This window comes from Pseudoliparis swirei, chromosome 24 (assembly GCF_029220125.1).
Source record: "Pseudoliparis swirei isolate HS2019 ecotype Mariana Trench chromosome 24, NWPU_hadal_v1, whole genome shotgun sequence".
Classification (NCBI taxonomy): domain Eukaryota; kingdom Metazoa; phylum Chordata; class Actinopteri; order Perciformes; family Liparidae; genus Pseudoliparis; species Pseudoliparis swirei.
The window spans coordinates 13,873,665-13,886,928 of NC_079411.1; the positions used below are offsets into that span (position 1 = coordinate 13,873,665).

The following is a 13,264-nucleotide window of genomic DNA, read 5'->3' on the forward strand; positions in this document are numbered from 1 at the left end:
AAAATATATATGACAAACATTAACCTGATCAATCCGTATTCAGCAAAATAAACATTAGTGAGGACGAAATGCTGACACAATAACTGGCTAAAATACGATACAGGGTTCTAGTAATTAATATGTAGAAGTGTTATTATTCCTGTATTGGTTGTTTTTTTGGTTTTGGTTGCTTGGGTTGACAACATGGAAATCTAAAGGTGTCGGAGGTGAACCAATCAACAGTGGCACATTTACACATGAAAACAGCAAAGAGAAACGTTGGCATTCATTCGTAGTTGTGTTTGTGTCCACTGGACAAATTGAAATACGAATGATCACTCTTTTCGTCACTGTTTTTGGTTTCTAGCTATTTAGCTGCCTAATGCTCCACTTTGCTCACCAGCTAGTTGCTAACAAGCCGTCTTTTGGTGCTGTGCTGGTAGCATACAGTTGGTTTCTCAGAGATTGCTGGCTGTGAACTCTTTCTAAAGATGAAAATGATGAGAGCAGCGAGAGTGAATCCAACAGTATATTAATCAAACACTTCTGGGCAGTAAAACCAAGACAATTACCTGACTGCTTGAAAGATCTTTGAACCCACACAATTGTGTGTGGGTTCCTCTGCAAGTGACTCCTTTCACAAACATGTTTGATCCATGGTTAATAATAAAGTAATTAGTTTTTTCAGCTTTAAATAAATCATTGGGTCAATTTACCTGAATCTCTATGGATGCTACGTTGTCCTGCCTTCTTGCACAACTCCTACAGCTGTCTCTTTAGCTCTGTCTCACTCTAACATGAAGGGCAGAATCATGAGCATTGCAATGCGGGGGTCTGCATGCTATCTACCCATGGTTCTATGTTCCCTGGGTCCCATGTCCCTAGGGTCACTAGGGTCCCCAGGGTCCTATATTCTATATATCCTATATTATTTGTTCCCATTGTCTTATCTTCCCAAAGTTCTATCCTCCCAGGATCCTATGTTCATAAGGTTATATTTTCCCAGTATCCTGTGTTTCCAAGATCTCTCGGTCTAATGTTGCCCAGGTTCTATTTTGCCAGGGTTCTATGTTTCCTGTTTTCTATTTTCACGGGTCATATGTTCACAAGGTCCAATGTTTCCAGGGACTTTTTTTCCAAGGTTCTATGTTCCTCGGTTCTATGTTTCCAGTGTCCTATGTAACCCATTTTTAACTTGTCCACTAATGACAAGTTGGGAATGAGAACGGGTTGGGGCAACACAGGACCCTTTGTCCTATGTCGCCATTATGTCTCATATACATCTTAGGAACATTGGAAAGACCCCGTTTCATCCTGCTGCCGATATTTATGCAAATCTAGTTCACGTAGCTTAAACACACACCCTCTAAAAAAATATGCAATTCAACAAAGATGTTTCCTATCAGGAAAAAAATGGAACTGAGTTGTTTAACAAGTTGAGGAGACAACAGGTATATGCCCAGTAAGATTATCACATATGTCAAATTCTTTGGAAAATGGGAAATTGGAAAAAAACATATTATGATTTTGCAGCTGTCCAAAGAGTTGTGTCCAATCATTTTCCACCTAAATGTCATTAAATGTAGCATTATATGATTGCTCTTGCCTATTACAGAGACAATTGAGGCCACAGCTCTGACTCTGATAAAGTTCCTACATAACATTACCCTGTAATGATGTATCTTCTACTGCTGTTTTATTCAAGTAATTATACATCTTGATGCCTTGAGAAAAAGGACTTCTAGTGATGGATGGATGCATGAGGAAAAGTAGACAGATTGACAGAAAGACAACAGTGAGACAACAGTTGATATACATTTTGAAAGAGGAAAGAGATCATTTACAACCATGAAGATAGACAGAGAAGCAAAGCGACTAATAATTGCAATTTAGAAGACCAATTGGTCTGCAAGAAATCCAACACTCCTCAGGGGGAGTTTAAAGTTTAACTAGGCATATCTGCCTAGTTTAGCCCCAAATAGCAGCATGAGGTAACAGCTTGAAATGTGTAGACCTAGAAATCACGTGGAGCAATGTGAGCATGCACACGTCTGTCAACCTTTACAAGTTTATAGTCACTTGTGTAAATACCTAACATGAAAACCTGAACTGACTCTGTAGCCTGTTAGGGGGCTTTCACAAGCCAAAGTCTGACTGGCTAGTCCAAATCAATGAGTGAAATTGATTCTTTTTGTCTATTATATATTTTGTCAGTTTCGGTTTCAGCAGAACTGACATGTTTGCGGAGGGATGTGATTTAAGGAGGAAGGCCAACAGTGTTTAAGCTTAGGCCTGCACTCGTCTACTGTGCACACACTGTGCAATTTGGTCAAATTATGTCAAACCACTTTAAGCGTCCATGACTCCCTCTGGCAAGCTGCATCTGACTGTTTCTTTTAGTCAACAATCCCAAACAAATTGATCCCCATGTACACTGCCACATTTCAGAACTAAACTATGGCGATATATTGTCTTTGCTTCATCCTTGAGTAGCTTATTAGGTCAATGCAAAACAGTTATGAACAACAAGACCCAACCCTTGCCAAAAGCTTTGAAGAACAAAACAGTCCAAACCTGACACAACGTGTTAGGTTGGGTAGCAGATTTCAAAAGGTATGCTCAGTCTGAGGTAAATTGGAGGTGAGTTAGGTAGTTAAGTTACATACAAATAATTAAAATGCATTTAAATGCCCATATGGATTCAAATTGGCTAGCTTGATGAGAAAACACTCATTCTTGGAATACACCGGCCACATGGCAATCTGGGTCATGAGTGTGGGGGGTCCCTTCCCCAATTTACACCCCCCTACTTCCAGCACCTTTGCTCAGACCCCATCCATCTTTGTATTCATTTTAAACTCATGTACACAACTGTAAATTTCCGTCATGCCAACCCGGGCTCACATTGAGCAGATGAAAGTGCTACAGTCACGGCTGGTAATAAATGAAGTTCTAAAAATCTATAAAAGTTGTTGCATAAACACACATCCTGATATTTTGGGATGTTCTTCTCTTCATCCTTATCCTTACAGTTTCAAATGACACTCTTGTCTCATGGAGCTTTGAGAATTAGCCTGTTACTCAGCAGAAACACTCTGAGCTTGCTGAGAGTTTCCTGCCTCAAATGGAGCTGTTGGTGTTTTCTGCCCTCCAAAGAGTGACCTCATGTAAACTACCCTGAGATGCATGCAGCTCTCATCCCCTGGACCATGATTAATCAAACCCTCACGGAAAATGTAAAAGCTGTGTAGTTGCTACCCATCAATGTATAGTAGATCCTGTGCGTCATAATTGAAACAGTATCTAACTAGAACGGGCACTCGGTAGAGCGCATACCTTCGCATATCACAAGATTGGGTATTGTATTATGAACATTGTGGCATTAGTTGCTTGCATGCCAATTGGATAGAAATTGACCGCGCTATGGTAAAAAGAAGAGTTGACCTTTTCATGACCTTGACCTTTGACCCGATCGATCCCAAAATCTAATCAAATGGTCCCCGGATAATATCCGATCATCCCACCAAATTTCATGCGATTCAAGAAGAGTTTGACCTTTTCATGACCTTGACCTTTGACCCAATCAATTCCAAAATCTAATCAAATGGTCCCCGGATAATAACCAATCATCCCACCAAATTTCATGTGATTCGGTTTAATACTTTTTGAGTTATGCGAGTAACACGCATATAAATACATAAATAAACTAGAATGGGCACTCGGTAGAGCGCATACCTTCGCATATCACAAGATTGGGCATTGAATTATGAACATTTTAGCATTAGTTGCATGCCAATTTGACAAAAATGTATCGTGCTATGGTAAAAAAAAGATGTTGACCTTTCCATGACCTTGACCTTGACCTTTGACCCGATTGATCCCAAAATCTAATCAAATGGTCCCCGGATAATAACCAATCATCCCACCAAATTCCATGTGATTCAAGAAGATTTGACCTGTTCATGACCTTTGACCTTGACCTTTGACCCGATCGATCCCACAATCTAATCAACTGGTCCCCGGATAATAAACAATCATCCCACCAAATTTCATGTGATTCGGTTCAATACTTTTTGAGTTTTGCGAATAACACGCATACAAATAAATAAATAAATACATAAATTAATACATAAATTAATAAATAAATAAATAAATACACGGCGATCAAAACATAACCTTCCGGCATTTTCAATGCAAAGGTAATAAATATACGGCGATCAAAACATAACCTTCCGCATTTTCAATGTGAAGGTAATAAGCCTGTTAAGTCATGAGACATCATTTTCTCAGAAATTAGAAAGGCATAATGGGCTTTTGATTTCATTTTCCTCAGTGAGCGTTATCCCTGTAATATGACTGATACCCTTATTGTGTCCTCGTACAATGGTTCAGTTACTCCCCCTTGTTTAATTCAACATGTGGTCAGTGAACAGCATTGGCTCACCTACGGCCCCCGTGTAGCCAACATCCGCAAAACAGATGAATTCACAGCAGTGCGGTCGCTCAGAGCTCTTCACGCCCACACATAACCACTAAATAGCCTTTGAAAAGCCAGCAGCAAGGCAGACAAGTTTCACTCCAAATCATCGTCCTTGAGAAACTGTCATTTTCCATTAAATGTAACTACCATCATCTCGGGGGTGGGGGGTTTATCTGCTCGGGTTGGGCTGTTTTATTGGTTCATGTTGAAAGTTGCTGTGACACTAAAAATAATTCATTAGCCCATAGATCAAGTGAGAGGCACCACTGAGGAGCAGATCGATAACCTGATGACGTCATACTAATGGCAAAGTATGGTACTAGTCCATATAAATAGAACACCAGGTTATGGGGGGAAACGGGATCATTTTCATTCTATCCTCCTAGGCAAAACATGAATTTTCACGTGAATTTACTTAAATTATGCAAACTATAAGAATATTTTATTCCAATGTGATATGTTACAGAAGATTACTTGGGCTAAATCTCTAAGGGCGGGTAAATGAGACAAAATTGCCAGCGTGCCAAGAATATTTCCGTATTTTCATGGCTGTAAACTTCAAGCGTGAAGCTCTCAGTAAACTCCTTCAGAACCCTTCAAACAAGAACTTTACCCTGGATTCAACAGCTACTCTGAGAGAAGGTGGAGAGAAGGAAAACATCAATCGATAGAGAGTGATTGCTTCATTTGAAGTCACACGAGGCGTTCTACGGTGTCTTTGCTGCATTTTTGAAATTTGCATGATATCTTCATATGAAATTAGAACAGCTTGGGGAGCCGATTCAGTCTCAGACCACTCAAAACAAATTAGACCTGCCAACTCAGATAAGTCGTTCCAACTTTCAGAGACAGTCTGAAATGCTGAATTTCAATCAAATACACATTTTGCATTAGAGTTTTGACCAAAATTGTAATATTTCAGCACTCATTCATGCTCTTGGTTTATAGTTGTAGTGGTAAACTGAAAATAGTTTACTTGTGTTTTGGGATGAAAGAAGCATGTGGCAAAGAGAGACAGAGAGAGAGAGAGAGAGAGAGAGAGAAATGTGACACAGTATTCTCCGTTTTATCTTAATCCCATCACACCTTCTCAAAGTATTTTATTTATTATCAATATCCATTTCTTTATAATCAATGAATATACACACGCACGATTTAAATTTAAAACTTTGTTATAAAGCGCCACAATCGTTTTCGAGGGCTTTAGCACATCGTTTCCTGTGACAAATATTTTTAAACACATCTTTTCAATCAGTTTAAACACAGAACACCTTTTGTATTGCATGCATTTACAGCCACATTAAACTTTCAAAAGACATTCCGTTATTTTAATAACCATTTAGTTTATGCAGATTAATGAGTGATTGTTAGCAGTATCTGTCATCCACAGCTGCTTTTAAGACTGGCGCTTATGTAAGTGGCAATCTGAAGGCAGCACGACAGACGTGTGCACTGTATCTGTAGCCCCTCCTTTGAAGATGTAAATTAATGCACAAGGATCCACCAGCAAATTATTGGACAATTAGCTCCAGGCTAGAATCCACTGTGTGTTCATCAAACTGGTTCGTTTTATTCTGCCAGGTTACATACTACAAACCATCGAGAATAGTGACATTCACAAGGTCACGCATGCAAGGTCACACACTTTCCAGCAGCTTTAGTAAAGCTGTTTGTTTTTTACATAAGTCTACATATCATGTGTTAATTATTCATTAAATATATTTTACTAATAGATTGTAAAAATATGGACATAGTCTACGTGAAGTTACTTTTTGTTTTCTGTTGAGAAGCTGAAGGTTAATTTGCTGAAGCCGTCCCCATCTTGTCAGTGACAACACATCCTTACTCCAGAGATAGGCAAATAGGTGGGTTGTTGGTGGAGCTGAGGCAACGGGTGAAGCAGCCAATCAGACAGCAGCGAGTGACATGAGGCAACACCCACCTGTCAGTCAAAGAAGCCACGCCCTATGATTATTCCAAAGCCAACAAAATGTAAACGGGTAAGTGTAGAAAGATTCTCCCTTCATAACAATTAGCTATCGAGATTAACACTTTTCAATTTAGCCTCTGGGGGCAACATTCAATATTGTGGGTTTATAGATGATGTCTATGACTGGATTGTTTCGCAAGTTGCCAGTTTACAATCATTGAATGTTTTTTAGCCCGAAAAAAATGCAAAGTCATCATCAGGCGACAGCCAATGCATTTTGCCTCTTTTACTTTCCACACAGATTGTTTACCTGCATGCAACCAAAGCCTGCTCACACCTGATTGGTAAATTCTACTCTCACAACGGATTACAGATTTGGCATTCATAAGCAAATAGCTGTTCATAGAAATTATGGTCAGACCAGTCAAGTCTTCCTTTCAAAACTCTGAAAACTTCTTCATTGGCCTTTCTTTGTATTACTGGGACATAGGGGAGGGGCATATAACTTGCATGTGCCTAATTAATGTTCTTTTTCTTCTTCTTTCGATTGCGGTGTTAATATTGTATCACAGTATTACAAGACCATATCGCCTCTCCACTCAATTTTCAGGGTAATTTAAGGGAACTTATGGAACTCAGCAACCTGGACCGCAGCAATATATTATGGGGGGAAAAACATCTTAACAGATCATTTTTACAGTTTAATAGGCATTCATTATGCAGACAATTTCTAATATGCTGGCTGGCTGTGGCTGCTCTCACCTGGTGACCCGGGGCCGAAATGAAAAGCCAAAGGGTTCCATGACTAAACGTAATGGCGGTAGCCTGTTTGTAACCGTAGACACTGTGTGAGAGGGATGTGATGTTATGACACATATTCAGAACATATACACATATACATTTTCTCTGAAAAGTTTCACTAAAGCGTGGCTTCATCGTTTCCATTTCGGTTCCACAGATTAGGTTTGAAACGTCTTCTTTTCGCATATTTCTCTCTTTTGTACGTCCTTATTTTCACATATTTCACACAGCTGGTACCTGACTGGTAACATACGAGTTCTCCTCAACTTGCTGTTGTACGGCTTAATGAATCTCTGTGCTGTCAGTTTGGGTCGCTATGTTTGCGGTGTCCATTTCACTGCGTCGTCCTGCTGCTGCCGTATTTGGTAATCCTCCCAGGAAAATGCCTGAGATGCTGAAATGTTCCTCCCCATCTGAATAACACACACATGGAGGCAAGACAACCTTCTCTGACAAGCATGCTAAGATGTTTTTATTGAGAACTGCCCCATGTTAAATCTGGTTATTTATGCCAGTGGTTTGGTTTAAAGCAGGTGGGCAACAAGATGTTTCTCTTCGAAAGGCAGACTTTCAAAAGTGTGCTGTTCAAGGTATCCTCAATGTTCATGGTGATGTGTAAAAAGTCAGCTGGGCAAAGGCTTTGGATTGGCCTATTGTGTCACGATCTTGGTTGTGGTTTAGTGTATTTCCTGTTTTATTTTGAAGTTCCCTTACTCTTGTGTCCTGTGTATTTCCTGTCTTTGTGGTTTCCCTCTTTTTTTCATTTGGATCACCTGTGTAACCGTCTCGTCCGCCAGGCTCTGTTCCCCTGTGTTTGCTCCAGTGTTCAGCCCGCCCTCGTGTCTGCCCCCCTCTGTCTTGTTGTCTGATGAGTTTATTGTGTATTTATAGTCTTGTCTTTTGTCTGTTGGTTAGTCTGCTACATTTCCTCCTTGTGTCGTTTGTGCAGTTGTCCCTTCTTTCTTTTTTCTTTACCTGATTCTGTTTTGTTTGGCATTTGTCATTTTTTTTTTTTTTTTTTTAGTTGCTCACTTTTCTGCCATGTCGGTTTATTATCCGCCTGCTGCCATTGTCTGTCTGCTTTTGAGTCCATCCTCTGTCAGTCCTCTGCACTTCACCTTGCAGCCCTTTTGTGCTGCATCAGGAGGGGTGTCCTGCATAACACCTGTATCCAATTAAATGGATCCTAAAATCTGTTTTCCACACCGGGGGTCTGCTTTGGCGATCCCAGAGGAAACAGATGAAAGAAGAACAGCTGCTGAGGATGTGTGAGACTGAATAGATGTTCTCGGTTTAAGTTTAAGAATTAGTGATTGCATTGCTATTAGTAAATCACAATGATAATGGACATCTGGAGGAAGCAACTGTTTGTTTATGTGCATTAAAAAGCCAGCAGCTGAAGTCCCCCGGCAGTAACCACAACGAGGTGGCCACTGTTCTCCTTCTGGGATCCGTGTCGCTGCGTTGAACACAAAAGGGATTTAATTACGTCAGTGCTCTTTCCCCTCGCTCACGGAAATCTCAAGGGAGACTTTTAATTGCAAGTAATTCATCAAGTTTTCATCCAACCTTTCTGATTAAATTTCAGGTCAACTGACTACGGAGCAACGTACCAGAAGCTGAACGACAAAGTGGGATTGAAGACAATACTCAGTTATTTGTACGTGAGCCCCAACAACAAGAGAAAGGTATTGTTCTACTTTTATTTCCTTTTGATTTTGAAAGCTGTTTTGATTGTGTTTGTTACTTTTGTTTTCTTCTTCACGGTTAGTCTGATACTAAATGTGCAAAATCAAATACAGACATGACTCATGGTTTGATTCATGTCTCTCACTCTGTCCCTCTGCAATGTCATTGAGGTGTATTGAACACAAAGACAGAAAATAAAACTGGACATCAATTCAGTTTTTTTTGTAAAGCCCAAAATCAAAAATGACAAATTTGCCTCAGAGGGTTTTACAAACCCTACAGATAGACCAACACATTCAATGAGTATGACTGAAATGTATTAATAATTAGTAGGCATGGACCACGATCCAGATTTCTACAATCCATGGAACAGAAGGAGGAAGAGAGGAAGCGGGGGAGGGGGTTCATCAGCAGGGCCATGGCAGGAGGCCTTGCTGCTTCCTCTGCAAGCTGCTTTTGCAACCCGCCTAAACCTCAGCTCCTCATCCTCATGCTGTGTCAGACTTAATGTAATTATGTTGTTACTTAGGCCGGCTCTGTTCTCTACCTTCTGGGGGGCTTTGATGCTGTTCTTCCTGCCTGAGGCTTTTCACAATCAAGCACATGCTTGTGGAACAGAGATATATCGACAAATATAATTGACTGCAACTAGAAATAAAAGTTTTCTTTGGACTTAAGTGGTCCTGACAATCACAATGTTTATTGAGGTAACACATACAGTGAGAAGTAGGGTCATCATCTTACAGGTTTCTATAGAATCAGACATTTGCAAGAATGCAAGTTTAAGTCTCTTCAACTAATGTTACACACACACACTCACACACACACCTACATACGCACACACAGACACATGCATGCACACAAAGTGAAGTCAGCGAGCAGAGAGGTCATGGTGGAGACTGTGAAGTGAGCCAGGTAAAGAGATAACTTATTACCACACTAACTAAGCGTGTTACAATAAAATACAAGAAAACATCAGTGAGTAAAAACCCAATACTTTCTCAGTACAGCTGATTAACAAACATGCAAACAAAAGTGAAACCTATTTCAATCTGCTCCGTCCATAGTCTCTCAGCCCTCCCCTCTCCCAGATATAGTATAGGTATCGTGACTTTGCTGTTTGGAACATGTCTTTAGTTATATACAAAATATTAATTCTGTAACTTTAACAAGAACATGAAAAAGAACCGATAAGAGTTTCGATGAAGAACTGAACCAATCAGAGGAGGAGTATCAATAAAACCTTATGGATCCACATCCTTAGTGGTGGGAGAGCAGCAGAGAAAAACCTAGATCAGGTGTTTATCCTCTGAACGGTTTTCATTTTAGGACATCTCTGACTCACAAGTCAGTCAATCTCTAAACGCTAACTACTTGAGATGGAACACAACCCCCCTGTTTTATGTTGTTTGTGTAAACAGTTATTGAGTTGTAAATGGATGGTTAGTTCTCTATTAAACCCTAAATAGTGTTTTCAGCTGTGAAACAAAACATCTTGCCACATACATTCACCTGGTGCTCTCAGTGACATCTCGACACCTCTTCCCCTTTCTATGGCGCAGTTCCACACTTCTCAGACCAGAATAATCAAATATATGAATTTTGAAATGGGCTTGGTTCCCATTTGATAATGCAGAAGAAGAAATGCCTGAAAGGGGGATGGTCGATGTATCGGTTTCCTCACCATCACCGGTGTCATCGCTTGATGAGATGAAATAAGAATGAATGTATCAAAAAATAATTCTTCCAAACGTTCTTTATTGCTGAGATCCAGGTTGCTCAGCAACAAACACGGCTTTTACTATGCTACTAACTCTCAAATGAATCACGTTTCATTCACATCATGGAGCTGGTTATTCCTCCAAAAAAACAGGTCTATAATTTCCATTCTTATTTGGACCCAAAATAATAAGTATAACCCTGATATTGGGCTATATAAAATAAACTGAATTGAACTGAATATAATTGAATATATGCTGTTTGGTCATCCATGGCATGGACACATTTGGGAACTCCTGGTACCAGCTTTTATTTAGTGTCAACAATGAATATGTGCAGCAAATCCATCCAACAGTTGCAATGTTTCATCCCCGAATGAAACGTGAGTCCAAACGGCGGAAAGAGATTGCTGTCCCGGTGTGGCTCAAATTAAACACAAAGTTACATAATTCAGATAAAAACTGATTTGTAAACAAACGTTCTTTCTCTCAAATACATACTCGCACACACAATCTCTGTTCTTCCACCCACATGCAGTTCATTCCAAGCACAGAGCTCGCATGTTGGAGAGGGAGGGTAGCGGGGACGGCAGGTTAGTCACTCTCATGTCGCCATGTGACTGCTGCTAGTGGCGGACAAAAGCCCCTCTCTTCTCTCAAGTGGAAGAAAATCAGGCCTCTGTGGCTGCAGGTTATAGAGGGAGTGAAGCACTGGAGAATCTAGAACAGAGGAGGAGAGGAACGGCACACAGAGGCGAGCGGGGGAGAGCGAGAGAGAGAGAATAGGGGGGGAAAGAGACAGCAAATAAACCGAAAGAATGGTGGTGGAGAGGTGAGTGACAAAGCAAAAAAAGTAGAGCGATGGCCCAGGGGTCACCCATGGAGAAAACAGTCTGACAGCACTGCAATTACATCAATTTTCATACTGTGGCTTCACACTGAGCCCGTACATGAGAGAATGCATCTCAAGTGAACATTAGAGAAAATGATTCTGGGTTTTTAGTCTGAGATTTTGTGTGAGAGCACATTATTACAGTAAATGGCTGGGGATTGTGAGTGCTGGTAAAAAAAAAAAACACAAAAAAACTGACACTCCTCCAAATGGGTAATGCCTCTAATGGTTTGAAAACAAAGAGGAATTTTTCAGAGGAAGTATATGAGTGACAGATGGATTCAGTCTCTGATACTTTACACTCTTTAGTCTGTGAGTTCTCTTTGAGGAATACACTTCTGCTTTTTCTCAAGAACGTATTGACTAAAACAACAATTTCTGGCCTCAAATGTTTTCCCGGCAAAAGGCCTCAATTGTAATTGTGTGTGTTTGCCTCCTCATCTGTGTGCATGAGTTTGCCTGCATGGCGCTCAAAAACAATTACGTCCTTGTGCGGCTCAAACGTCGACGACAGGCAGGTGGGTGGAATATGAATTCACCTCAGATGGTGCTCCTCCCACTGTCGAGCTTCAAAGGCTCTATTGTTTCACTTCTGGATACAAGCTCCAACTTAAAAGTAAACTTTAATATTTCATATCCTTGAACTGTCCTCAAAATGGCGATGACAAAAAAAAGTCTCCCAGAAAGACAAACAGAATCCATTAGAAAACAAGAAGGTGTCCAAGGACGTATGATGCAAACGCTGAGATGAATTTCAAACATAAATACTTCATATAATATTACTTTAAGGCCTTTCTCTGCAGTAGTGGTGAGCGTCACTGTACAGAAGGTTAGGCATCATGTATATTCATCCTCAAAGTATGGCCAACGAACCTGTGATCCGATGTGAGGTCCTGGGACAGGGATGTCGTATGTGTACAGATTGTAAAGCCCTCTGAGGCAAATTTGTAATTTGTGATATTGGGCTATATAAAATAAACTGAATTGAATTGAATCTCTTATTAGGCTTTTTTACATGATCTTGACTGGTTTACAATATTTGCCTTTGCTTGGAAATGTTCCATGAGGTCAAGTCGTGCTTACAGTTGGCTGATTGTTGCTCATTGATCCATATTGTCATTTGCGAGATTGGCTTCCAATCTTTCTACACCAAAGAAAAGAGCTGAGACATCAATCTAAACTATTTGTCTTCTAGACTTGGCATGGGAATGCTTTTTATAATAAAAAGTGTTCCATCCATTTTCTCCAGGCCCGGTGCCAGGAGGAGGCAGTTCTGTTTGTTGCGAAAGAGGTGTGTGTGAGAGGGTGCGGCGCTGTCCATAGTGCTGAAACGGAATTGATTGACAGAAGGGAAACACTAAGTCAATAAGAGACAGACTATTCTGGTCCCACACATTTGGACAGTGCAACATGGGGATTTATTTACACTCAATGAGTGATTGAAAGCACAAGAGTTAAACTTAACAACTCTGTAAAACTAGACATTTAGTCGATTCATTGTCGAATAAACGTACAAAATAAATGACATGTCTTGTTTTGGAGAAACATTTTGATCTTAATTATCTGCGATGATATACCTGTGTTTCCTGTGGCTCCTTCACAATGAAAGCCACCGTTGCTGGCTCACTCTCACTAGAAAACCGAAAACATAACAAACCCATCATGACCTGCTAACAAGAATACCTTTTCCTATTACGACAAGAACACATTCCCACTGTGAAAAAGCCTTTCAGAAGAACATTTTGACCATCCTGGAAAACAAATCTACCGACAAA

At 40.3% G+C, this 13,264-nt stretch overlaps 1 protein-coding gene across 1 annotated transcript in view; it reads left to right on the forward strand.

Moving 5' to 3' along the window:
• The window catches only part of LOC130189983 (VPS10 domain-containing receptor SorCS1), a 187,953-nt gene that overhangs the window by 90,442 nt on the left and 84,247 nt on the right, over window positions 1–13,264 (forward strand). The window contains exon 3 of the mRNA XM_056409055.1: window positions 8,779–8,878. Coding sequence (XP_056265030.1) covers window positions 8,779–8,878 — 100 coding nt within the window. The remainder of the gene's footprint in view (window positions 1–8,778; window positions 8,879–13,264) is intronic.